Consider the following 27,989-nt stretch of genomic DNA (forward strand, 5'->3'; position numbering starts at 1 on the left):
TCGCGGAGACAGCCTCTGTGTCACGTCCCCCCGGGGCCCCTCACCTGGTAGAGCTACGGGCCCCAGGGCAGTGTGGGTCTGGCAGGTGGCAGTGGAGAACTGAGGGCAATAGATCGGGCCTCGGAAGTGGGACTCCTCAGAGTCTCCTCCCTTCTCCTGCTGTTAAGCTCTCCACAGCTGGCAGGTAAACAAGAATGCTGGCCTCTGGGAGGACCGAGGGCCCAGGGTGGGGGCGCCAGCCCAGGCCAAAGCCCATCTGGACGGAGCAAGTGATGAACCAATAAACCACAGCAAGAGTTCCAGGGGGTGATATAAATATATTTTGGAAGCTGCCTGTGTACTCTGGGGTAAAAAAACCAGCACAGAGGGTGCCCCCCATGCCCACCCACCTCTACCCCTCTCTCTCCATAGCCTGCCCCCCCCTCCCGCCTCCTGTCTCGTTTTAGGCCAAGGGTCAAGAGAGGTCCTCCAGGGAGATAAGGGGGAAGTGCTGGAGGCTAGGTGGCAGCGGCAGGAGTGGCAGCATCCTGCCGAGGGACAGGACACTGTTATCTCCAGCCTGGCGCCTCAGGGCCTTCTTCCGGGCCGTGGGAACGTAGGGTGTGGCAGAGAGTGTAGGGGAAACACAGGAGACTAGGACCAGGGATCTGGAGAGGTGCAGGTAACCCTCGCTCCCTATTTCGCCCTGTTCTGTCCATCCCGGACCACCTCAACTCCCACAGTGCCTAAGAAAATGGGATGGCAGGAGGGGTGGGTGCCAGGGCCACGTGGGGGGGAGGGGAAAGAGGAGGGAAGGAGAGGTGGCTGAAACCCCTACCCCCGGTCGCCTACAATCAGGAGGTGGGGTGGAGGAGACAGCAGGCCAACAGAAGGCTAGGAGGACCAGATAAGGGGCAGGTGCCCCACGGCCCTTCCGGGCACTCCGGCCAGGCCTACCACTAACAGCCCAGCAGTTCCACACGCATGGTGATACGGTTGTGCCAGGCTACGGGCAGGATGCGCACAAAACGAGCCAGGAAGGGCATCTCAAACATGTTCTTCTTGTGCGAATTATTGTCCAAGTTGCCAGGGAAGATCTGGAGGCAGAGGGGGTGTCAGGAGGGCCCCAGAGCCAGCCCCCCACCCCACCCCTGCCCTCAGAGCCTCGGGCCAGACTCAAAGGGCACCCCTGGAGGGGTGACAGGAGGTCAGCCAGCCAGACACTCACCTTGCCTTCGATCGCCCCCTGGTCCTTGTACTCGGTCCAGTTCTTGCTGTCATTACTGTAGGCTACCTTGTAGGCTGCCACATACTGGATGTGGCCAAAGTCTCGGGCCCCCTGGGTAATGATGCCAGTCACTTGCCTCTGGAAGCCCAGGTCCACCTACAGGAAAAAAGCAACCTCACTTTCTTTGTTGAGACCGTCCTCCAGTAAATGGGAAATGGCAGACATGCTGGGGCACAACTTCTAGTACTGGGAAAGCTACTTCATCTGGCACAACCTCCTCATCCGTAAGATGGACATAAATCACAACACCTGCTTTGTCAGACTCTGTTAGACACTTCACTGCAGTGACGCTAGACATCAGAGCCTGGCCCTTGGCCAACCCACAGCCAGCCCCCACCCCACCCCTGGTACAATGGGAACAAGCAAAGGAAAGCCCGTGGATGGGTTCCTGAGGTGTCCTGCAGGGCTCTGCACAGCCTGGCATTAATCCTGCAGGAGTCCAGCTCCTCACAGAACCCGGCTCCACAGGTGAATGGCTCCCCTGGAGCCCAGAGAAAATCCTCCTGCCCCCAGTCCTGAGCATCCGGGGAACCTGCCAGCTGCTCCTAGACAGGCAGTCCCCAGACACCAGGCCTGCACACCTGATGTGCTGCCAACCAGGAGGTGAGGCCCAAGCAAATCCTCACGCTGCCAGGGCTGTTTCCTCACCTATGAAATCAGCAGACATTCTGGTTTTGTGTGACTGTCATGTTGCCCCAATTTCATGAAATCCAAGAACTGTCCCTTGTGTCTCAGACACCAAGGCCAGCAGAGAAGTCCTGGGGTGTGCGGCCCTACTGGCCATGGGCCAAGCCTTGTCACCCCGGGCAGCTGGTGGAGATGGCTGTACCGTTACATGCACGCACCTTCACCTGGGGCTCAGGGCCCTGTCTTGGTGGAAGCAGCCCTGCGTCCCCCCACCCTGCCCCTCTGGAGTTGCAGAGGGTGGGGAATCAGAAGAAGGTGGGGCATGTAGGAGGAAAAAAGAAACCAGGCTCTTGAGACACTCCCTCCTGGGGAACAGAAGCCCAGGCTGGGCGGAGGCCAAAGATCAGCAGCCCCGTGCATCCCACTGACCCCGGCCGAGTGGGCCCCGCAGCCCCGCATCCAGACCCACCTGCAGCCACTCCGAGGCATCATTGGTCTGGGCAGTCCAGGCATTGAACTTGCCCTGCTTGTCCAGCCGCGCGTAGAAGGGATACCAGCTGAAGGCATTCAGGCCCCAGGTCCTGTAGATGCTGGATGCTGTGATCTGCTTGTCAGGGATGGTATTGTCCTTCATGCCCAGGGGTTCGGCACATCCTGCCAGCAAGGAGGTCTGTCATGGAGATCAGGACCCACAGCCTCCCCAGAAGCGTGTGCATGAGGTGACCACGGGGAGGGGCTGTGGACCCTGACCAGCCCCAAGCATCCTCGACAGAGAAAAGCCGCTTCCACCTTTTATTGCCCACCGTTCTGCTGTCCCTCCACCCACCTCACCGTCTAGTCTCGCACAGGCATGGCACCATGCCTTGCCGGGGCCAGCTGCCCTCAGTTCCCACCCCCACCCTGACTTGCCCTTCCCAGGTCACCCATCACTTTTCCCCTCTGCACGAGGCCAGACCCTGCCACCACCTCCTCCAAGCCCCTTCAAGGCCTGACTCATGAGAGACCTCCTCCAAGAAGCCTGCCCTGACTACCTCACTCAGGCAGGACTTGTGCCTCCACTGGACTCAGCGCTTCTCTCTCACTCCTACGGGACAGCTACTGAGGCCCGTGATCATAGTTGGGAACATTTGCTAATGCAAGCATCCCACTGATCCAGTGCTCACTTCTCTCATCTAATCTACCACAAGAAACCTCAAAGCCCGTATCAGTAACCCCATTCTACAGGTGAGAAAACAGGCTGAGACCTTAAGCCTTGTGCCCAAGTCACACACACACACACACACAAACTCCCAATCACCACACCAGGCTGTGACATCACCACCATCCATGCCCCCTCCCAGAACCATGGAGGCCTGCCTGGCGGTGGTGACCAGGTGATGACCGGGACAACAGTGCTGCCCTCCAGCAGGTAGAAGTCAGACAAGTCAGAACCCCCAGGGCTTAGTATGGATCCTGTCTCCTTGCCCAGCAGCCCCTCCCTCGGAGCCCTTCCCCCAGGGGGCCTTCACACTCAACACCGAACACGAACACGTAGGGTGCTGTCACACACAGCTGGGAAGCTGGCCCAGCTGTTCTGCCCTAGTCATCCCCACCTGCAGGTGGCCTCAACAGTTAGGGACCGGCAGGAGAAGAGGAGACTGCCAAGAGAACGATGGGTGTGTTTCACACCTCACAGAATCCTCACTGTGCTCGGTCCGTCCTTTTGGGGAGCTTGGGAGTTGGGGAAGCAGGCCCTGGAAGCCATGCCTCCACCTGGGAGCAGGCTGTAGTACACAGTGCTTTACATCACCAGCTCCCCAGACACTTGCACTCCTGCTACCAAAAGACATCTGCCTCCAGGTGTGATGTCTGCTAATCATACCACCTCCTGGTGCTGGTGATGCACCAGGTAATCCCCAGGCTCCTCCCACAAAGCAAGGCCACTGGGCTGGGAGGCCCGGGGCAGCTTTGCAGAGGATGCCCTGTTGGCGTCATATGCTCAAGGTAGACCCTCCTGCAGATCCACTGCTTCCCCACAGCTTGTGCCTCCTCACTTCTGGGCCTCCTGGGGAAGTCAGACAGCCTTCCAGGGGAAATGCAGTTGGGAGGGGCCCTGAGCCAAGGGCCAGGACTCTGCTCTACTGCTTGCTGTGTGACCCTGGGAAGCACCCCATGGAGTAGTGCTTCTCATAGAGCAACCAAGGATTTTGTTAAAAAGTAGGTTCTGTTTCCAAAGTCTGGTGGGGGCTGGAGCCCACACTGCTACAAGCTCCTAGGTGGTGCTCATATTACTGGGTCCACAGAGCTCACTTGGAGTTGAGGGCTGTAATCCACCCAACCCAGTGAGTCTAACACCCTGATCCAAGCCACCTTACCTTCCCATAGACTCCCTTCACCCACAATGGTCTTTTGCCCTCATTCTCCCACACAGCCCAAGGGATCCCTTCTAGACACACTCCAATCATGTCCTACTAGCACTCCCCCTACCCCTGAATGGCTGCCCCCTCTTCTGAGGATAAACACCTGAATCCTTAAACTGAATCACATAGCCCAACTCCTCCACCCAGCTCCATCCACCTCTCCAGCCTTACCACCCAGCAAGCTGCTCCTCACTCTCTAGGCTCCAGCCCCAACGGCCTGCCTTCTATCCTTCAATGTGCCCCAGGGCCTTTGCACTTGCCAGCTCCACACTTGCCTAGAATGCTCTTTCCAAGTTCTTCATGTGGTTCATTCTGTCATTCAAGCCTCCACTGAAAGCCATCATCCCAATGGGAGAGTCCTCATACCTAGACCTCAGCGTCACACATGTACACACATGTACACACACATGCCCATACATGCACACACCAATACTCTCATCAGCCCACTGGGATGCTGACTAGGGAAAGGAAGAGATCCAGACCTCAAGGAAAGCAGACAGGACAGCTTCCACAGCTTGCCAGGCTCGGCCTCTCTTGGCCTAGGAAGGAGCCGGCTAGGATAGGACCATGCAGACAACTTTAATAGCCAAACGCTGCCCAGCCCCTAGACCTGCCCTGTACCAAGAGCCTAAATTTCCTTTTAGCAGAAAGCAGTCTTTAACTCTCCATTTAATCAATAAGGCTCAAAAAGCAATGACCCTGGGAGAGGGAATGCGAGGACTTAAATTCATACTTTAAAAGGACAGGTCTAGGGTAAGACAAGAAAGGTTGCAAGAGCCACCTCTCTGCTCTGCAGCGCTGCCTAGCGAGCCCTGCAGTTCCAACAGTGGCCAGCAGGTGGCGCCATGGCCGCAAAAAGGGAAAAACCAGCCCTGTGAGAGCTTAGGCGGAGACAAGCTACTCAAGCCAACACTCCTCCCACCCCCCCACTCCCGGCTCCCGCTGCACCCCTCCTCCCCCCCCCCCCCCCCCCCCCCAGCAGCCTGACCTGACACGCAGCCTGACCGGCAGCCTGACCTGTCTAGTGATGACTTCTTCCTGGCTCATCAGAAACCTGTCCCCTACTGGCAACCCCCTGCCCCATCCCTCCATTGGGGCTCTCTCTGGAAAAGGCAGCAGAAAAGCACCACCTCTGGTGCACCTGGGTGGCCCAGTCAGTTGGGCATCTGCCTTCCCTTCAGGTCGTGATCCCCAGGGCCTGGGATGGAACCCTGCCTCCCGCTCCCTGCTCAGTGGGGAGCCTGCTTCTCCCTCTGCCTCTCCCCCTGCTTGTGCTCTCTCAAATAAATGGATAAGATGGAAAGGAAAGGAAAGGAAAGGAAAGGAAAGGAAAGGAAAGGAAAGGAAAGGAAAGGAAAGGAAAGGAAAGGAAAGGAAAGGAAAGGAAAGGAAAGGAAAGGAAAGGAAAGGAAAGGAAAGGAAAGGAAAGGAAAGGAAAGGGAAAAAAAGGAAAAGGAAAAGGAAAAGGAAAAGGAAAAGGGAAAGGGAAAGGGAAAGGAAAAGGGAAAGGAAAGGGGAAAGGAAAGGGGAAAGGAAAGGGGAAAGGAAAGGGGAAAGGAAAAAGGAAAAGAGAAGAGCACCAGCCCAGCCCTAGGACTCTAGGAAGTCCCCACATTTCTCTTGAATGATGAGTTACAGGAGGTACAGGAGGGTGGAGGGGAAGTAGTAGGTGGGTGGGTGTCAAAAGCCCAGGGATCAAGTTTTAATACCTACCAGCCTGTGTGCCTTTGATAAATTTTTTATCAGGGCCTCACTTTCTGTATTCGTTCACTCGTTCATTAAATGTTTATTGAACATCTACAGTCCAGGCACTGTTCTAGGTACTGGGGGACTATAGCCGTGAACAAAACAAACTCCCTGCCCTCAGGGAGCTGACATCTGCAAACCAGAATGCTACAAGTTCTAGAAGCTCAAGGAACCAATCAGAATAATAGAAAATTCTTTGGAAGCTGAAGGGATGTGTTTTTCTTTTTTTTTCCTCCTCTCACCACCTCGAATACCAACAGTTGGCAGACAGCAAACACAGAGGGGAGCATGCTGAGAGCCAGGTGATCCCTCCACTGTGCATCTCCAGGATGAGCCCAGCCCCCCTCCCCCTCCCTTCCGCCTTGCTCCTGTCCTACCCAGCTCAGACAAACGAGGGCAGGGAAGCCCATTATGTAGCATTGACCACAGCCCTCAGCCCCGTACTCACCATTCAACTCACAGCCAAGGAGCTCAAAGCGGAGGGTACAGCCCCGGTGGCAGATGATGGGCACCAGTCTCACATACTGCACTTCCAGAGGGAAGTCAAACAGGTTGACCTTCAGACCATTGTTGTCCATGTTACCAACAAATATCTAGGAGGAAAGCAGATTGGAGGAATGGGTTGGTGTGGACAGTCCACCTTCCTGGGGTGGCCTGACCTCCCTCTTCAGGCCTGAGAAGCAGAGGCAGGGCTCAGCCAGGCCAGCAGGGGGTCAGTTCTTCCTCTGGCCACTCACACCCCTCAACACAGATTCCCCTTCTCACACCTTTCTTGGTCATCATGGGGCCTAGACATAATAAACCCCTGTCTTCCACACAGGACCACCTATCATCTATAGGGTGCCCTCTGCAAATTAGGAAAATTTTCACTCCTTTCTCAAGACATTTTATTATAATAATTTCCCAAATGACAGAAGTACACAAACCCATGATGCCTGCCATTGTGAACGACACTTGCTTAGTAGTGACATCTATGAGCAGTATATAACCTGCACAACTGTACATGGTAGCCCTGAAGGCTCAGAATGGATCCCACCTCCAGCACTACAGCCACCCTCAACAGGTCACTGAACCTTCTGAGTCTCACTATTCTCCTCTATAAAGTAGGAGATATCACTCATAACCACAGAACATGGGCATAATGTGGGATTCCCTATTTGTGGGATCCAAGAGGCAACTGACAACCTACCACATGGCTCATCATTCAGCATACCCTCACTCCATCGGGAGCCCTTACTGGGGCCCCAGAGGGTGTAGCCCCAGTGCCTCTTTAGAGTCCTCACCTTGTCTCCTGTTCCCTCTGCATCCTGGATAAACTGGAACTTGCGTCCATTGACGCTATAGGCCACCTTGAAAGTCTTCAGGTACTCAGCACTGCCTGCACGGCTGGCACCCTGTGTCACCACACCTGTCACACGCATCTTCCGCATCAGGTTTACCTAAACCACAGACAGGGAGGGCAGTACCCTTATTCCCTGGGTTCTTACACTCCCTCCACCCTACCCCTCACCCAGAAAGGGAATGACCCAAGTAGGACAGAGAAAGGGGTATTTCTCATCAGGGTGTCTCAGAGGTTTGGGCCTAGTGCTCAGGCAGGCACAAAAAGTGGGACAAGGACCCCAGAGGCTTCGTCCAGTGCAAACAACCCCTCCACAGCCTGGGATCCACTCCCCCACCCACCCCAAGGCCTTCCTCCTGCAAGCCTGCCCTCCACTTACAGGTCCCTCACCTGTGGGAACCCACCCACCCTGCTACCTGGACCTCAGTGATGAACCCCCACGGGCAGGCAGAGTGGCCTTACCTTGCCCCCCTCCCATCACTCTGCCCATCCCAGAGCCATTCCTTCCATACCTGGATCCAGGGGTTCTTATCATAGTTGCTGGCTGTCCAAGCATTGACAATGCCCGTGCGGTGCAGACGAGCCAGCTCTGGGGCCCAGCGCTGTAAACCCATGAAGCCCAAGTGCACAGAAGAGGCAGAGATCTGCGAGTCGGCAATGGAGCCCGTCTCCATGCCCAGCGGCATGGCACAGGCTGCAGAGGGGAGGGGAAAAGGGAGAAGGGGCCCCCAGAGGACCATAAAATAACAGTGTGGCCTCTGCCGAAGACCCAGAGCAAAGACCACGAAAGGACTCTCAGGGCCCAAGATAAGGTGCATGGTGAGGAAGAGAGGGGTGGACAGTCATGGGGTGCCTAGAAGGCTCAGTCAGTGAAGCGTCTGCCTTCGGCTCAGGTCATGATCCTGGAGTCCTAGGACCAAGCCCCAGGGCAGGCTCCCTGCTCAGTGGAAAGTCTGCTTCTGTTTATCCCTCTCCCTCTGCTCCTCCCCCCTACTTTAGCTGGAGCTCTCTTGCTCTCTTGCTCTCTCTTTCTCTCAGATAAATAAAATCTTAAAGAAAAAAAAAAAAAGCAAACTTGCCTAGACTTTTCTACAATCCCACTGGCAGGACTTTTCTGGGTGTGGTATGAATGCCATTCTGTTTTCTCTCGGACTGTTTGCCCCTTCCAACTCTTGGTCCTAACCCAGCCATCTGCAGGGCTGCCCCTGGCCAAGGGGGCTGTCCCCTTCACCATTACCCCAGGGATGTGGCCCTAGGGGGCTGGGCCCCTCTCATGCCCCAGAGACCCCCCGCAGCAGAGAAGCCAGAGGCAGATCTACTCCTGCTGTAACAGCCCAGGTTCATGCTGAGCTCCAGGATAGGACACTCACAGGGAGAGTGTAGCCACACAGCCAAGATCAGAACTGGCAGGGGCTCAGCCGGGATTTGCAATCAGGTCCTCACACCTCACAGGTCCACACCCTTTGAGTCTGTGGGGTCCTTGTGGGCTCCAAGGAAACACACCGCCTAACAAGGAGGGGCTGCAGAGGTCCCTCTGGGGGCTCCCCGCCTTTGTGGCTGCCTCCTGCCTCCTGTCCCAGGAGCTGCCATATCCAACCCGGGACAAACCCAGGCTGCCAAGCAGGAGGCAAGGTGGCAAATCCCAACTCAGGCATACCCATGGTTACCTTGGCTCCCAGCATGGTAATTAGTGGGCACACCTGGCCCCACCCAGGGCTGTCTGCCTTAGAGACCCCCCAACTGCAGACACACACACACATTCCTCCACCCAGGATCGCAAACGACATTGGCCTCAGCCCAGAGCCCAGGGGACAGGCCCTCGGGGCCACCTCCTCTGAGGTGAAGGCCATCAGAGGCCCCCTGCCTGCCCTCCCCTGGACTCCAGCACCCACCCAGCACCCTCCCTTCTGCAGATCAGCAGACCTCAGACAGCATCCTCACAGCTGCCTAAAGGGGAACCCACCTGCGCCCACCAACAAGATGCTCAGTGTCAGACCCACTAGACGCAAGAAACTGGACACCCTTCAAAATGTGGACTCGCCCTCCTGCAGCAGGCGGGGAGGAGTCCTGGTTTGGTGGGAGAGGCTCCAGCTAGGCCCAAAGGGAGGACAGTGTGGACAGCCACCGCCAGCACCCGAGGCTGGGCACCCACCCAGGGCCATTCTGTGGCTAAGTGGATCACCAAGCAGGGCAGGCGGGTCAGCCCCTCTGCACACGCTGGGCCTCTGACCGCCTGACCGTGAGAGGACGGCCCAGCCTGCCCAGGCCTCTCCCTCCTCCCTGAGCTCTGCGATGAGGCCATAGCCTGGGCCAGGAACTGTAGACTCCAAGTCCCAGGCCTAACCTATGGACCTCCTGAGCCCTAAGATTAAGAATGTGTTTGTTTTTCCCTCTTGGTAGAAAACTCTTGAGACTTAACCCTGATGCTGTGTGTCTGGTTCATGGTGACCCAGGCGGCAATACTCCCATGACCTCTGGGGTCACTACCACCCTTCGCCTCCCTGCTGCGACATCAGGCCTGGCCCACTGTCTGAGGACAGAGGCCAAGCAGGAATTAATCCAGGACAGCAGCACTAACTGAGGCTCTGTCTTAGCCTCAATTGACTAGCCCCTGCTGCAGAGAAGGAGGCCAGCCCGTTGCCTGGGCTGCTCAGGACCTCCCTGAGAAGAGCAGGCACCCCCGGATACTCACTGATCTCACAGTGAGTGCCTATGTAGCCATGAGGACACTGGCAGACATACTGGGTGAAGACGTCCCCTCTGTGCAGGTCATCGATCACCTGGCATTCGGCATCATTGTGGCAGGGATTGGGAAAACAAGGGCCTAGGGATGGAGAGGCAGGTGAGGGGGGCCAGGGATCAGGGAGGAGCTGGGGCCAGAGCCAGGCGGCAGCAGATGCCCAAGGGGACCCTCTGCACAAACTCAGCCCAGGGCCTACCTCCCCCCACCATCTCCTCCCTCTCTCCTCTGCCTGCGGGGAGCCTGGGCCAGCCTGGCACCAAGGAGGGTCATGTGGAGGTGAAATCAGTCCCCAGGAGGAAAGCACCCAGCTTTCCAAGCAGCACAGGAGTTTCCAGGGAAATGCTGGCTGACCGTGGGAGAAGTGCCGGGGACTAGGGCTGCAAGTGTGAGCCGGTCGTGGGGCAGGAGGCAGGGCCCAGGACACATACCTTTCTCAGTCTCATTGCAGATCAGGCCTGTGAAGCCTTGGGGGCAGAGGCAGTAGAAGGGAGTGTTGTCCTGGCCCAACAAGCAGGTCCCACCATTCAGGCACTGGCTAGAGTCACAGAAGTCACCTGCAATGTCACCAGCTCCGACTCAAGAATAGCAAATCATTCATTCAGTAAAGACTGGGGGCCGGGAGAGATGCTACCATGTGCATGCTGGGTTACTGAGCTGGGGAAACCAGGTATGGTCCAAGCCTAAAGAGCCATTGGAAAAAGCGGGACAGTCCCTGGATGATGAAGAGGTGTCCCGAGCTCTGCCAGAAGCCTACACACGAAGGCCCACTGGAGGTATGGTTCGCACCACAGTTGGAAGTTTCGAGGAAGGGACATGTGAGCTAGGTCTAAGAGATGGACTGTACCAGAATGGGGAGCAGGGAAATAATGTTCTACAGAAAAGCAAGAGCTCGGGGGCTTGGTAAGCTGACGAACAGGAAAACAGAGGAAAAGGTAGGTAGGGGCCAGACCCGCAGGGACCTTAGGAAGGAATGACGACGAGCTCAGACTTTCTGCCCTGTAAACCAGGAGCTCTTAACCTTCCTTCAGCTGCCCACCAATGTCCACCAGGGAGAAAAAAAAAAATCAAAGATTGTCAATTGTGTGGTAGGAGTGGGGAAGGCATTTCCCGTTCCGGGATGGAGAATATGGAGAAAAGGCCATCTGCAGAGTTGTGGATAGGCTCCCCTGGGGCAGGGAGGTGTCCCGGGGCTACAGCTAAGATCCCTCCAGAGCCCAGGAGGGATGGGACAGGAGTGGGGCGGTGAGAAGCTGCCACGGGCCTCCTGGTGAGAGAGGAAAGTCAGGTGAAGCGGTGAGGAGGAAAGCAGACTTGTGAAGCACTGCAGAGGTCAGAGGAGGGCCGCAGAGGACCACACTGCTTCAAGCTGCAGCCCTGGGTGACAGCTGTGAGCCCTGAGTGTAGCACACCAAGTCCCCCAGGTGGGAGGGGCTTCTGCTAACTGACCTCAGCACCTCAGAAGGGCTTAGCCCATCATTTGGGGTAAGACACAAGAAACTGCTTTTCCTCCCCTGCACAGAGTCATGTCATCCCAGGCTGGAGGTGGGGATAGGGGGAGCAGTTCCTGAAATCCCAAAGCCCCAGAGTGCCGGGCCCAGCTCGGGAGGAGACAGAGGGAGCAGGGAACACACCGTTAATGAGCGCTGGAGCCCTCAGAGCTCCGCCTGGGCCACGCCTGGGAGCTTAAGGCGGCTCCCAATGAGCTATTAGTCATTGGCTTTAAATAGCAGGTTAATCCCCTCCCCTGACCTGGCAGACTGTGGGCACTGCCACAGACAGACTCTTGGGAATGGCCAGAGTCCTGGGATCCCATTCCAACAAAATCCAACTCCTCTTATCCCAACCAACCGCAACCCTCTCTCCATTCTGCTCTAGGGCTAAGCAGTCCACTGGGGAAAAAGGAAAGTGAAAGGTAGCCCCCACCCCACAGGTCTCAGGCTGACTCACCTGCGCACCGCAGCCATGGTGCTTCCCCTTTCCTGAAAAAGCCAGATCTCCTTCTACAAAACCACCTTCAGGGCCTCAGTGTCCTGCCTTTTGGGAGATTTCCCCAGGAACAAGTTGTGGGGACAGAGAGGAGTGGAAAGGGACTCCGGAGACCCAGCTGCCTCTCTGGGTCGCTGGACAGTCACCTGCCGGGAGTCCCCAAGGGTGCGGGAGCTTGGAGGTCCTAAGGTCTGGCTCCAGGCCTAGGGGTGACACTGTCCCAGGAGGGCAGCACCAGGGCTCACCTTGGCCCCCCCCCCACACACACACACCGCTTTCTTTGAGAAAGCGATAAAGGGGGTGCCTGCAGTGCACCAACCACGGGCACCTCTTCCCAGCCCTGGAGGCAACCGCGTGGGCCCCACGGGGAAGAAATGGGGCATCCCTGGGACCGGCCTGCCGGAGGCCCAGCTGTGCGCGGGAGGCCTCCGAGGCGGGGGAGGAGGAGCGAGGAAGATACAGCAGCACGCCAAGGCCGCGGGGGGCGGGGGGGGGGGGGCGGAAGCCAGCAGCCCAAGCAGGCAGCCCTCTCCAAGTCCCTCCACAGGCTCTGGGTCCCCCTCCTGGAGCCCATCTGGAGGCCGCCCTTCCTCGGCCACCCCGGCCCTGGCTTATCCCCGCAGGCACCTACACTCGGGGATGCAAAACTCAGAATGAGCACAGCAGCCGCCAGAGCTTGGGAGAGCTGCGGAGAAAGCTGGCCGGACGGGACTTCTCAGTACAGGAGTCCTTAGAAACTTCCAGGTGGAAGACGCGCGAGAGGCGGGCACAGCCTCATTTTACAGATGGGAAAAGAGAGGCCCGACACAGCAGATTCCTTTGTTAAGTGTAAGCCGCCTCCCGGGGGGCCGCGGGGCTGTCCCCCGCCGCCCGAGTCCCCGCCTCCCTCCAGCGCTGGCCGGGCCGCCCGGGCGCAGGGAGCGCGGGAGGGGCCGAGCGCATCCCCGCGCCCGACCGGGGGCGGCGGGAGAAGCGGCCCCTCCGCACCGCGGGGCTCTCGGCTCGAGTTGGTCCACAGTGGAGGTGGAGGGAGGCGCGGCGGCGAGCTTCCAGCGGCGCGCGGAGGAGGGGCGAGGGCCGCGGGGCGGCGCGGTCGACTCACCCGAGGCGGCGCGGAGTCCCGAGGCGCAGAGCAGCGCGCCGCAGAGCGCGGCCAGCAGGCGGGGGCCGAGCATGCCGTGCGGAGCGGGCGCTCGGGCCGTGCGCGCGGGGCTCTCCCTCGGCTCCTGCACCGGGATAAATCAGGCAGCGCGGCACCGCCCCCGCCCCCGCCCCCGCCCGCGCGCTCCGCCCCGGCCCTCGGGAGGCGGCCCCGGGGCGGGGCTCCGCGGCCCGCGGGGGGAGAGGGGGCGCCCAGGGGTCCGCCGCCCGCCCCGGGCCACGCCCCTCGGCCAGCGGGGTGCTGGGGCCCGGGCGCCCGGTCCTGAGCCGACCCGACAGGCTTGGGCTCGGGGGGCGGGGGGAGGGGGGAGCCGCTTGGTGTTTCGGGTTTGTTTTTTGTTGTTTGTGGGGTTTTTTTTCAGACTTCAGAAAAGATGCTTCGCCCTCAGCCGTCAGGGGAAAAATGCAAATTAAAAGTACAGCGAGGGCCGGGTTTCACCTATCAGATTGGCAACTGTCGAATTATTAGCACACTTGTTAATGGGAGGCTGCGGGAGCAGGCCAGAGCATGCCATTGTTGGGGGGAGTATAAATTGGTTCACTTTCTAGAGAGAGCTACTTGGTAATACCTATCCAAGTGACCAATGCCGAGGCCCTAAGACCTAGCAATCCCGCTCACAGGATTCCTGCCGTCCAAATTCACTGTGTAAAATGACATACATACAGAGATGTCCTAGCATATCATAGCATATCTTTGAAATGATAAACTAAAAAGGGAATTGGCAAACTTTTGCTATAAAGGGTCAGATAGAAAAATATCTTAGGATAAGCAGGCTATATACGGTCTCCAGGGCAAACTATTCACCTCTGCCCGTGTAGCGGGGAAAGCAGCTACACACAGTCTCCCAGGAAATGAGCATGGTGGTTGCCTAAGGGGAGGGAGACCAGGGGGCCTGGATAGGGAGAGGTTTGCTGGTCACATTGACCTTCATCTAAATGACTCTTTTGTATCATAAGGAAACATTACTCATTTACAAATGAATAATTTTAATAATAGTATTGCAGTCAGATTAGCCAAAAAAGAAAAAACAAAAACAAATGAGACACCTCCCCTCCCGTCTATTTTGAGTACTAGGTTAAGACTGGAGTCAGACTTAACTACTGGCAGGAGGCTCTTAAAACTGTTCAGAAAGAGGGGGAGGGGGGTCCCAGGATGGAGTCCTGCATCAGGCTCCCCACAGGAAACCTGCTTCTCCTTCTGACTATGTCTCTGCCTCTCTCTGTATGTCTCTCATGAATAAATAAAATCTTAAAAAAAAAAAAAAAGCCGTTCGAAAGGGAAAAAATTCCACAGATGATCAAGCCAATAGCCACAGAAAAACCGTTTGATAAAATCCATCACCCCTTCATCAACAAACTTGGAATAAGAGGGAGCTTCCTCACCTAATAGAGTATCTATGAAAAACCCACAACTAATATCATACTTAACGATGAAAGGCTAAATGTTTCCCCTAAGATCAGAAATAAGACATGGATGTCTGCCCTCACCCCTTCTATTCAACACCGCTGTGGAGGTTCTAGCCAGGCTGGAAAGAAAGAAGTAACACTATCTTAATCTTTATTCACAAATGACACGATCTTATATATAGAAAACCCCAGAGAATACACACACACACACACACACACACCTATTAAAGCTAATAAACAAGTTCAGTAAGGTCGCAAGATTAATATACAAAAAGCATTTGTATTTCTTACACTAGAATTTAATATACAAAAATGTAATTAAGGAAACAGTTTCTTTTTTAAGAAAATAATTTTAGTAATTGTAAGTTTTTAAAAATAATTTATAAGATCATAAAAAGAATAAAATACTTAGGCATAAATTTAACACGCAAGACTTATATACTGAACACTACAAAACATCACTGAAAGAAATTAAAGTACTAAATAAATGGAAAGTCATCCTTGTTCATCGGTTGGAAGACTTCTCTTGTTAAGATGACAATCTCTCCCCAAATTGATATACAAGTTCAACATGATCCCCATAAAATTTTTAGCTGTCCTTTTGCGGAAATTCACAAACTGATCCTAGAACTAACTAATAAGGAAATGGATGGAACCCAGAATAGCTAAAGCAATATTGTAGGAAAAAAAAAAAGTTGGAAGAATTAAACTTCCCAATTTCAAAACAGAGTACAGAGCTACAGTAATCAAGACTGTGTGGTACTGAGATAAAGATAGATATATAAATCAATGGAATAGAATTAAGAATACAAAAGTAAATCCATACATCTATGTCAATTGATTTTCAACAAAAGTGCCAAGACAAGTCATTTGGAAAAGAGCAATTTTTTTCAACAAATTGTGCAAGAAAGACTGAAGAACCACAAAAGAATAAAGTTGGACTCCCAAATCACACTTTATATAAAAATTAACTCCAAATAGGTCAACGACCTAAATATAAGAACTCAAACTATTAAACCTCTTGAAAGAGAGCAGATGTAAATCATCATGACTCTGTATTAGGCAAAAGTTTCTTAGACATGACGCCAAACACACTAACAACCAAAGGAAAGAATAGATTAATTGAACTGCAAAATTTAAAACTTTTACATGTCCAAGGACACTATCAAAAAGGCAAGACGACAATCCACAAAATGAGAAGCAATATTTGCAAATCACATGTCCAATAAGGGTCTAACATCAAGAATATTAGAATATTAATAGCTCATAACAGCAAAGGACAACCCAATTTTAAAATGGGCAAAGAATTTGAATAGATATTTCTCCAAAGAAGATATACTAACAGCCAATAAGCCCACAAAAAGATGTTTAACATTAGTAGTCATCAGGAAAATGAAAATCAGAATCAAAACCATATGAGCTACCACTTCACACACCCACTAGGGTGACTATAATAAAAAAAAATCATAACAAGTGTTAGGATATAGAGAAATTGGAACCTTCACACATTACGATGGGATTTTAAAATGGTGCAGACACTGAAAACCAGTTTGGCAGTTCCTCAAAAGGTTAAGCAGAGAGTTATCATATGACCCAACAATTCTATTCCTAGATATATGCCCAAGAAAACTGAAAACATATGTATATACAAAACCTGACACATGAATGCTCATAACAGCATGAATAGCTCCCAACTGGGAACCACCCAAATGTCCATTAGCTGATGGATGGATAAACCAAGCAGTATATCCATGTAGTGGACTATTATTCAGCCATAAAAATAAATGAAGTACTAATATTTGCTGCAACATTGCTGAACCTTGAAAACATGATGCTCAGTGAAAGAAGCCAGACACAAAAGGCCATGGTTCCACTTATATGAAATGTCCTAGGCAGGGACATCGGGGTGGCTCAGCAGTTGCATCTGCCTTTGGCTCAGGGCGTGATCCCAGGGTCCAGGGATCGAGTCCCGCATCAGGCTCCTTGCAGGGAGCCTGCTTCTCTGTCTGCCTATGTCTCTGCCCCTCTCTCTGTGTCTCTCATGAGTAAATAAATAAGATCTTTAAAAAAAATGTTCTAGGCAAATCTATAAAGACAGTAAGTTGATGAGTGGCTGCCAGGGGCTGGGGTGAGGGCAGAATGAGAAGTTATAGCTCATGGGAGCCAGACTTCTTCTAAGGGTGATGGGACCATCCTGAAATTTAATAGTGATAGTGATTGTATAACTTTGTGAGTATTACTAAAAACCACAGAACTTCGCATTCTAAAAGGACAGATTTTATGTTGTGTGAATTACATCTCAATAAAAAAGGAATACAACTCTCAGAAATCTGTCTCAGATGACGGAGAGGTGTAGGAGCATTGTGTCCCTGCTGGTTAATGCCACTTGCAGAATAAAAGGTCCTGTTCATCCTCACCAGTTGCCTGGCACAAAGGCACAGTTACTCAGTTAGGTCACATTCAATCATGAAGTCACTCAACAAGCATTTATTGAGCAGTAACTGCAGTGAGCATTAGCTGGAAACCCTCACTACACATCGATGCCACTTGGGAATATTTTTATGGAAATACAGATGACCAGGATGCATTTCAAAGCAAATAAATCTCAATCCCTGTGGAGCCCAGGAATGAGTATTTTTTAAAAGCTCCCCAGATGAGGCTAATGTGAAACTTATAAGAGAATCACTGACTAGAATCACTGTGGAAAAAGACAAAAGACCTAGGCCTTGGGACCAGGAGCTGACTGGGTGAAGGAACGATAGAGAAGGAGGGGATTTTCTTGTAGTCCACTTAAAAGCTTCAGATTTTTGTTCATATAAATGACAAGAAACCAGGTATACTTTTATTTTTTAATCATGCCTCTACACCATCAGAGAACATATTTTGTCTTCCAGAAACTTAACAATTAAGTCCATTAAATTGGCAAAAATCGAAGCTGATAGGGTTATGGGAAAATATACATTTACACCTACTTGGTGGTACTACAAGTTGATTCAGCATCTAAATCACAGTCTGACTTTTTGTAGCAAGACCTACAAAACTACAAAACTTGTAGCAAGACCTAAAAGACCTACAAAACCTGGTATTCTGCTTTGGGCGAATTCACTGAAAGGAAATTACCCAAATAAAAAAGTAATGTACAAAGATGCACATGGTACTACTATTTATGGTTCCGAAAAATTGATAACAGTCCAAACTGCCCAGAGGTGAAGAGCTACACAAACATGCTAAGACACAGCACAGTATAGTTTTAACAAGTGAAAAGGATGTGTAAGTTTGCAGGTGAAAGAACGTGCCTTGGCAAAGCAGGAGGCCTGTCCATAGCCTCCGTACTCACCAAAAGCATACCTAGGTCAAAACTACCTCACACAGAGATATGTATCTAAGTACAAACAACAATCGAAAGACAACGGAGTCACAAATGAACAAAAAATGTTTGATCCCATGGTTCCCCTCATATGAGATATCTAAAGTAGTCAAATTCATAGAGGAGCGCCGGGCTGGCTCTGTTGGAGGAGCACACAACTCTTCGTCTCAGGGTTGTAGGTCGAGGCCCACGTTGGATGTGCAGATACTTTAAAATATAATCTTTAAAAAAAAATAAAGTAGTCAAATTTATAGGAAGAAAAAGTGGAATCGTGGTTGCCAGGCGCTGGGGGAATAGGGGAAAAGGAGAGCTGCTCTTTAAGGCATGCAGAGTTTCAGTTCTGCAAGATGAAATAGTTCTGGAGATTCGACTTCACCACAGCACAAACATAATTAACCCCACAAAACTGTATACTTAAGGATGATTTATATGATAAATCATATATGTGCTTTTTTACAACAACAAAAAAATTAATTTAGAAGAGAAAGAGAGAATAGGGTGCCTGACTGGCTTAGTCGGTAGAGCATGTGACTCTTGATCTTTGTTGGGGGATAGAGTTTACTAAATAAATAAATAAAATTTATTTTTATTTTTATTAAAGATTTTATTTATTTATTCATAGAGACACAGAGAGAGAGGGGCAGAGGCACAGGCAGAGGGAGAAGCAGGCTCCATGCAGGGAGCCCGATGTGGGACTCGATCCAGGGTCCCCAGGTCAAACCCCAGGCTGCAGGCGGCGCTAAACCACTGCACCACCGGGGCTGCCCAAATAAATAAAATTTAAAAAGAGAGTGAATTAGGGACACCTGGGTGGCTCAGTGGTTGAGCATTTGCCTTTGGCTCAGGGTGTGATCCTGGTGTCCTGGGATCCAGTTCTGCAACAGGCTCCCCACAGGGATCCTGCTTCTCCCTCTGCCTGTGTCTCTGCCTCTCTGTGTCTCTCATGAATAAATAAATAAAATCTTTAAAAAATAAAATAAAAAAAGAGAGAATTAAATTATTATTTTATCCTACTACTAACAGTGAGCCAAGCACCATTCCTGGCACGAAGGGAAGAGCTATCCACTTGGACCTTATATAGGTAAGATAAAAAGATCATTAATATAATGTTACATGTAAAGTACATTTCAGTTTATTTTTTTAAGTTTATTTATTTAAGTCATCTCTACACTCAAGGTGGGGCTTGAACTCACGACCCTGAGATCAAGAGTCACACACTCTCTGGGATGCCTGGGTGGCTCAGTGGTTGAGCATCTGCCTTTGGCTCAGGGTGTGATCCTGGGGTCCTGGAATCGAGTCCCACATTGGGCTCCCTGCAGGGAGCCTGCTCCTCCCTCTGCCTATGTCTCTGCCTCTCTCTATATATCTCTCATGAATAAATAAATAAAATCTTTAAAAAAAAAAGTCACATGCTCTCCTGACTGAACCAACTAGGTTCCCCAATTATACCTCAATTTAAAAAAAGAAAAAGAGGGGTGCCTCAGTGGCTCAGTTGGTTAAGTGTCTGCCTTCAGCGCAGGTCATGATCCCAGGGTCCTGGGATGGAGTCCCACATGGGGTTCCCTGCTCAGCAAGGAGTCTACTTCTCTCTCTCCCTCTACCTGCCGCTCCCTCTGCTTGGGCTCTCTCTCCCTCTCTCTGTGTCAAATAAATAAACAAAATCTTTTTAAAGAAGGAAAGAAAGAGAAAGAGAGAAAGAAAGAAAAGAAAGAAAGAAAAAGAAAATATTACAGTGCTAACAAGTGATACAAAGACAACAGGAGAGGATCGCGTGACATAACACGGAGGAGAGAAGGGAGACCAGTTTAGGTAGGTGACTAGCAAAGTCTTCTCTGCAAAGGTAATACTCACACTGAGACCAGAGCAGTAAGAAGCCAGCCTTACAAGGATCTGAGGAGGCAAAAGTTCTGAGAAAGAAAGAGAACCCGGACCTCAGAAACTGAGCAACACCAACAAAGTCCACTAAGTTTCAACAAAGGGGCTGTGCAATATACGTGAAGAAAAGGGAGTCTTTGCAACAGATAATGCTAGAATAACTGGATGTTATTCTATGCCAAAATATTCTATGCCAAAAATAAAGTCAAAAATAAACTTCACACCTTGTACAAAATTTAACTCAAAATGGATCATAGGTCTAACTGTAAAACACAAAAACATAAAACTTCTAGAAGAAACAGAAGAAAATCTGCATGATCTTTGGTTTGGGATCAGTTTTACATACAATACCAAAAGCAGGATCCTCAAGAGAAAAATCAATATAAATTGGACTTTATCAAAAATAGAGGGTGTGCTCTGTGAAAGATATCACTAAGAGAATGAACAGACAAGTCACAAACTGATAGAAAATATTTACTAATCACATATCTAATAAAGAACATGTATACAGAATAAATAAATCTTAAAACTCAAAAATAAAAACACACGCAACCCACTTTTTTAAATGGACAAAAGATTTAAATGGGAAAAAAAAAGACCTATGCCTGGCAAATAAGCATATGAAGAGATGCTCAATATAATTTTCCATTAAGGAAATAAAAGTGCTAATAATTGGGCACCTGGGTGGCTCAGTGGTTGAGCATCTGCCTTTGGGTCAGGACATGATCCCGGGCTCTGGGATCAAGTCCCTATGAGGAGCCTGCTTCTCCCTCTGCCTATGTCTCTGCTTCTTTCTGTGTATCTTTCATGAATACATAAATAAATCTTTTTTACAAATTGCTAACAACTATTAAATATCACAACCTATCTATTGGGATGGCTAAAATCCAGAAAACTCGACTACACCAATGCTGACAGCAATGCAGAGCGACAGGAACGCTCATTCATTGCTCGTGAGGAATGCACAACGGTATAGCCACTTTGGAAGACAGTCTGGCAGTTTCTTATAAAGTTAAACGTAGACTTACCATATGACCCCGAAGTAATCACACTCCTAGGTAATTTACCAAGCAAATCGAAACTTAGGTTAACACAAAAATCTGTTTCCTTAAAACAAATGTGTACCACAGCTTTGTTCCTCATCATCAAAAACTGGAAGTCACCACGTCATCTTTTCATAGGTGAACCAATAAACTATGAAACCCTCATACAATGGGATACTGTTCTGTGATAAAAGAACTGAGCTATTGACACACAACAACATGGATAAACCTTAAATGCACCTTGCTAGGTGAGAGAACACAGATCAAAATGCCTACATGTTGTATGATTATATTCACGTGACATTCTGGGCCAGAAAACCAGATGAGTGGTTGACAACAAGGGCTTGGGGAACGGAAAGAGGTTGACTGCAGAGGGGAGACACGGGGTGATTTTAGGTGATGGGACCATCCTGTAGGATCCTGGGATGGTAAATACAGAATGCTAAGCAACTGCCAAATGCATGGAACTTAACAGCCCAAAGATTGAGCTTTAACATACACACATTCAAAAAAATCACCCAGAATGTTGGAAGACTCCAGACTGTGGTAGAAGAATCTAAATGTATTGCAAATGTATGACAAAAATTTACTGTAAGTAGTTGCAGGGGGTGGGGGCGGGGAGGGATGTGCAGAGGAATTTACCTAAATAACTTTGGGAAATAGTGTTTTAACTAGAAACCATAGGGCTAAAGAGAAAAGGAACTGTACATAACCACTGACTCCCTGGGGCAGTCCAGTTGTTCCTCACAGGGATATGGGTTAACAATTCTGACATTGCTTGTGCCCATCTCCTGGGTTGAGACAAGGAAGTGGCTGGTGAATGGGAGTAGTCAGGATTCTCACTGCTGGATAGGGAAGTTCTAGGGCAGCAAAGGAGGGAGGCTGGAACAAAGCAGACTGTGCTGGGTTTATCACAGACATCACTGTGCATTCCTGCTTAACTTCATTTAGAAATGGATGACACCTACAGAAATAATTATAGATACGAGTATAGGCACCCATAGGTTAGAATGCATGCGCGTATTTCCTGGCTCCGTCTGCTGACAAGGACTAGAAGCAGCAACAGCGCAGGGCTCAGACCTTGGTCTGTATTACATGTTTCCAATGAAAGAAATCGGGGTTCCTTAGAGAAATGGCCAATTCTAGGGTTAGGGCAAAGAGAACACAAAATGAGCCTGGGGCATCCAGAAAATGTTTTAACGAACAAAAGGATGAAGTCATGTGAAACATAAAAAAACTAAGCTAAAAGAGTTCCCAGGGGCACCTGGGTGGCTCAGTGGTTGAGCATCTGCCTTTGGCTCAGGTCATCATCCTGGGGTCCTGGGATCGAGTCCAGCATAGGGCTCCCTGCAGGGAGCCTGCTTCTCCCTCTGCCTGTGTCTCTGCCTCTCTCTCTGTGTCTCGAATGAATGAATGAATGAATGAATGAATGAATAATCTTTTTTAAAATTTAATAAATAAAATAAAAGAGTTCCCACTCACCAGAATGGGAAAGGTAAGCAATAAAATAAATAATGTGTTATTGGAATAGAACCCAAAATGTAAAATAAATATCCATGAGTCCATAGCAGTACAGATGAATGAATGATTGAATCCAGAAGAAATGCTAATAATTTATGTAGCTACTCCCTCCCTCCAGCAAGAAGAGCTTACTGGCCCTCCCCACACTTTGAGCCTGGACTATGCTCAGTGAATAGTTTCCAAAAAGTAAAGCAAGGGATGGATGGAAAGAGAAGTAGCTTTTCAGTGGAATGATGTTTCAGAAAATGTATTTTCCCAGGTGGTCAAGATGAACAGAATCAGTGATAAGTCCCTCTGGATAGCATTGCCCAAAATGATATGATAAGAAGTGTACTTTGCCTCTCTAGTCTTTGTCCCAAGAGCCCATAAACCCAGTCCAACCATTAGAAAAACAGCAGACAAACCTAAGCTGCAAGGGCATTCTACAGAACCCTAGGGGTGTCTGGGTGGCTCAGTTGGTTAAGCGTCTGCCTTTGGCTCAGGTCATGATCCCAGGGTTCTGGGATGGAGCCCTGCATCAGGCTCCCTGTTCAGTGGGGAGCCTGTTTCTCCCTCTCCCTCTGCCACTCCCTCTGCTTGTGCTCTCTCACTCTCACTCTCTCAAACAATTAAAAAAAAAAATCTTAAAAAAAAACAAACAAACCTTAGGCCAATCCTCCACAAAACTATCAAGACAAGTGTGAGAAATTGTCCCAGGCCAAAGGAAACAAAAAGACATGATGATAAGTGTCTGTGGCATTCTGGATGCCATCCTGGAATAGAAGGACATTAATGGAAAAGTTAATGTGAAACCCAAATAAAATATAGAGGCTAGTTCTTGATAATGGGCCAATGTTGGTGGCTTAGTTATGACAAATGTGCCATGATAAGGTAAGGTATTGACGATGGGGAAACTAGGTAAAGAATTGATAGGGACTCCCCAACTGTCTTTGCAAATTTTTTTTATAAATATGAAAGTATTCTAAAATTTAAACATTTTTGAGAAAGGCACAAGCCTAGCTGATCAGCCAAGAGCACAAGGGCCAACATATCACCACCGACAAAGGGTGAAGGGAGTGGATGGAACCCAGAGTCAGACCAGAGCCCTGGCAGGGCCTTGTCAACCTGCATTTGAATCCTGGTTTGGCCTTATGCCAAGTGGGTGATCTTGGGCAAGTCCTCTGCTTTCAAATTTGTATGTTGAAACCTAATGCCCAGCATGATGGTGATAGGAGGTGGGGCTTTGGGAGGCGCCTCGGTCAGGAGAGTGGATCCTCATGAATGGGATTAGTTCTCTCATAAAAGAGGCCAGAGAGCTCTTTTGCCCCTTCCAGCACATTACAGGCTCATGGAGAAGGCATCATCCACGAATCTGAAAGCAGGCCTCTGCTAGACACCGAATCTGCTGGTGTCTCAATCTTGGACTTCCCAGCCTCAAGAACTGTGTGCAGTAAATATCCATTGTTTATAAACTATCCAGTCTCTGGTACTTTGTTATAGCAGCAAGAATGGGCTTAGACATTCTTCAATCTCTCTGAGCCTCTGTTTTTCTCATCTGTAAAATGGAGCAATAATAATGCTTTCCGGGCAGCCCGGGTGGCCCAGCGGTTTAGCGCTGCCTTCAGCCCAGGGCGTGATCCTGGAGACCCGGGATCGAGTCCCACGTCAGACTCCTTGCATGGAGCCTGCTTCTCCCTCTGCCTGTGTCTCCGCCTCTCTCTCTCTCTCTCTCTCTCTCTCTCTCTCTCTCTCATGAATAAATAAATAAAATCTTTAATAATAATAATAATAATAATAATGCTTTCCTAATGGTTTCCAGTTTGAGGCTGATATGAACATCTTTGTACATGTCGTTAGGTGAACATGGGCACACATAACTGTTAGATATTTATCTAGGAATTGCTAAATCATAAGGCAAGGCACGCACATACTCAGCTGTAGTAGATCCTCCAAACTGTGTCCCAACATGGCTATAACCCTTCAACAGATTTCATGTATTTACTTTTGCACATAGACTAAAATCCACACTCTTCACCACTCAGAAAGTGGAATGTTGAGGAAAAGAAGCCAAACACAAAAGAGTACATGTTCTGTAATTATGTATATCCAAAGACAAAACTAACCAATGGCTTAGAAGTTGGAACAAGTGGTTACCCTTGCCAGAGGGCTAGGGACTGAGGGCCTCCTAGGGGCTGGAGATGTTCTGTTTCTCGCCCTGGTGGCTAGCTACATGGGTGTGTTTACTATGCGAAAATGCACCAAGGTGTGTGTTTTGAATATACATTGCATTTTAGGAAAAGCTTACATTAAAGAAAATTCTACTGAAGGACTTTAGGAAGAAGAGTGCCTTTATTTTTAAAGGTTGGGCTGCTTTGTGGAGAATGGGTTACAGGGAAACAAGAGAGAGATGCAGAGACCAGCTAGGAGGCTAAGGCAGTGGTCCAGGGGAGGGACAGTGGGTGTTTGGAGCTGGGGGATGGTGAGTGACAGGGGGAGTTGGAAAGGATAAATCCTGGAAGTATTTCGGAAGTAGAGCTGACAGGACAGCTGGACAGGATGTGTGGGGTTAGGCAAGAGAGCAGTCAAGGATGATACCCAGGTTCTGGCCTGAGCAACCAAGTGGATGGAAGTCACTTTTATCAAAACAAATTGCCTGTCACTCATGTATCTCATCCATACTGGGGAGGCTTCTTATCTCCAGGCCTGGGCACAGTGCCCAGCAATAGGAAATGAAGCACCCCTAAAATATTTATGGAATGAATGACAAGACTATCCCCTTTGGAAAGAACCAGATCCAGGGCATGGAGGTGACAGCAAAGCAGATCATATATGAGAGAGATGTGTAAGTCGCAAGAACAACAAGGACAGAATAGGGAATACGGTGAATGATATTGTAATGATGTTTTGTGGTGACACAGATGGGGACTGTCCTTGGGGCGAGCACAGCATAGTGTAGTGAAAAGCGGACTCACCGTGTTGTACACCTGAAACTAATGTAACATTGAGTGTCAACTATACTCAAATAAAAATATTTTTTTTTAAAGAGAGAGAGAGAGAGAAGGAAGTGCTCCCCAGGGATGGCAGCTATGTATTCAATAGAAGATGGACTCCCCTTCTTGGTGGTGGGCTCCCTGTACTGGAAGAGTAGGCAAAGAGCCTGTGTCAGAAAGACAGTGCAGAAGCAAGACAGTGAGGACAGGTGACCTCAAAGGTCTACATCACCTCCAGGCTGCTGGTTTGTGATTACCTGTCAGCAATGCCCAATGCCATCCGAGTGCACGGAGTCAAGGGGTGCCTCGGCTGGCTCCCTCCTCCTCTGCTTTCCAGCATTGGTGACATCACTTGGGCTTGAGCAGAGCCAAGCGGTGGGCCCACCCTCACACCCTCCAAGAGCACACCCTCTTTCCCAAACCAGATGCTCTGAACACACATCATGATCTGTGAGCAAACATCCCGGCCCAGGACCAAACAACCCCCTTTTGTTTCCAAGCCAGAGACCAAGGGCCAGGGGCCAGGGCTGGCGAATAAATATGCTTTCAGTTGAAAAAACGCTAAAGTGTTTTCTCACTGAAATTAAAGGCATTGGCCAGATTCTGAGGTTCCTTTATGTGATTTTCCATACTTTGGCTGAGGCTTCAATGGACTGCTGTCCTCATGGGTTTCTCTGGCGACTCCCTCCACCCTGGCAAATTTCTCTTCCTCTGAACACCTGAAGCCCCGACACTCAGAACCAGCCAAGATCTATTCATAGGGGAGCCTGAGATGTGTCCTCACCTGGATCGTCTGCTCCTGAGATGGGCAGCCGGGTGTCAGGCAGAAAGAATCAGACTGAGCACCTGGATTCAAGCTCCAACTTTGCATCTTACCTGGTGATCTTTACCAAGCAGCTACTCAGGCACATTTATTTTCTTCCTGTAAAGCTCATCTCCTTTCCTCCTTTCCAGGAGGTCAGTGACATGAGGGAGAATTGATTCCTGAGCCCAGAGAAGTCCTAGCGGTCTTCACCTGCGAGGGAACTTGTCTACATCTGGGTTGGGTTTTGGTCTGCAGAATCGAAAGGATGTGGAAGAAATGCCTTAGAAAGATCTATTTGTATGGAGCCCTGCTCAAAGCCTTTCTATGCAGGCCAGCTGGACATCTGGACAACCCATCTCATGAATGAGACCGGATTGAGGCCATTTCCGGAAGAACATCAAGTTCTTCCCTGGAAATTGTTAGAAAAACAAAATTAACCCCAGTAAACTTGAAGATCTAATGGGCTTTATTAAATAATTCGTGAATTGGGCAGCATCACCTCTAGCAAGCAGAAAGGAGCTCTGTCACGCTATAGAAAAGGTAAGATTTTTTTTAAAAGCACAGAGGGAACAGGAAACAAGGAAATTATTAGCAAGGAATGCATTGTCTTAGGCAAGATTTTCCTCCTTGTAAAGGGTCTATTAGTAAATTTCCTAGAGCTGACTGGGAAATACCATGTTGGCTGGTTGGTTAAAGGTTACATTCCTTGGAGGATTGAAAGTGCACTTAAGTTAGGTATTAAGTGTTGGTTTTCTGATGTGGGGCCTTAACCTAAGAGACTCCATTTTAGGCCTGTGGCTTTCTTTTGAACAATATCAAACCCAAGGAGGGCTGGAGGCAGAGCCCCAGGAGGGCAGGATTGAGGGGTGGCCAGCAAACTGCAGGTCCAGGAGGGTTTATCACTGGCTAACCACTCAACACTCTGACATTGCCCCAATACCCAGTCTCCCCTCATCTCATCCCCCAGCTGGAAGGGCCTCTCTTTAAAGCTCTGGTAGCCTTGGGGCATCCGGGGGGTGGCTCAATTAAGCTTCTACCTTCAGCTCAGGTCATGATCCCACAAATCCTGTATCAGGCTCCCCGCTTCTCCCTCTATCCCTACCCCCTGCTCGTGTGTGTGTGTGTGTGTGTGTGTGTGTGTGTGTCTCAAATAAATAAATAAAACTCTTAATAAAAGGATCTAGTAGACTTGTCTAAGCACAGATCACGGACCTGTTTGGGAACTGGTTGTCTTCTTTGTCTTACTACAAGAAAGTAGCAGTAAGCTCCCCACCTTTTGAGCCAGCAGCTCTGCTTGGCAGACCCTCCTCTTTCTGCCATTTGTCCCAAGAAAAACTTAACCCTCTCCATGAGCTGAAATAGCAGACTTAAAATGTCTGACTTCTTTCCCCAAACCTACTGCTCTGTGGCTCTCGTCTCAAAGCCTTCTGAGTCCCAGGAGATGTGAGATGAACCTCCACATAACTACCAGGGGAGCAAGCTGATCGGCCCAGCCTTTGCCAAATTTCACATATGCCACCGAGCCTGGTAGGAGCCCAGTTTGGCTGTCTGGGGCAACCTCCTCACCAGAAAGGGGAATTTGGACTTTATTTCCTGTCCCAATTCCTGTGCCACACACTTGGCTATCAGGCAATAGCCTTCCTACCTAACCCTTCCTGTGTTCATTCATTCATTCAAAAATATTTATGGAGCAAATGCCAAGTTGTGTGGTGTGAGAAGCCACGCAGAACCCCA

At 50.1% G+C, this 27,989-nt stretch overlaps 1 protein-coding gene across 3 annotated transcripts; it reads right to left on the reverse strand.

Moving 5' to 3' along the window:
- Positions 1-297: 297 nt before the first annotated feature.
- On the reverse strand, positions 298-26,504 carry MFGE8 (milk fat globule EGF and factor V/VIII domain containing). Of its 3 annotated transcripts, XM_038532810.1 has the most exons (9): positions 13,210-13,333; positions 10,550-10,675; positions 10,071-10,202; positions 7,891-8,072; positions 7,323-7,478; positions 6,488-6,632; positions 2,364-2,548; positions 1,208-1,363; positions 298-1,076 (listed from the first exon to the last, which is right to left on the reverse strand). In XM_038532810.1, exons 1-9 carry the CDS (start codon positions 13,280-13,282, stop codon positions 939-941), a joined length of 1,293 nt encoding a protein of 430 aa, XP_038388738.1. In that variant the 5' UTR covers positions 13,283-13,333; the 3' UTR covers positions 298-938. The 3 variants fall into 3 exon arrangements, with proteins under 3 accessions (XP_038388738.1, XP_038388740.1, XP_038388739.1); XM_038532812.1 differs by lacking the exons at positions 10,071-10,202; positions 13,210-13,333 and adding an exon at positions 26,327-26,504; XM_038532811.1 differs by lacking the exon at positions 10,071-10,202.
- Positions 26,505-27,989: the final 1,485 nt, after the last annotated feature.

The sequence above is a fragment of the Canis lupus genome, chromosome 3 (genome assembly GCF_011100685.1).
Source record: "Canis lupus familiaris isolate Mischka breed German Shepherd chromosome 3, alternate assembly UU_Cfam_GSD_1.0, whole genome shotgun sequence".
NCBI classification, from domain to species: Eukaryota; Metazoa; Chordata; class Mammalia; order Carnivora; family Canidae; genus Canis; species Canis lupus.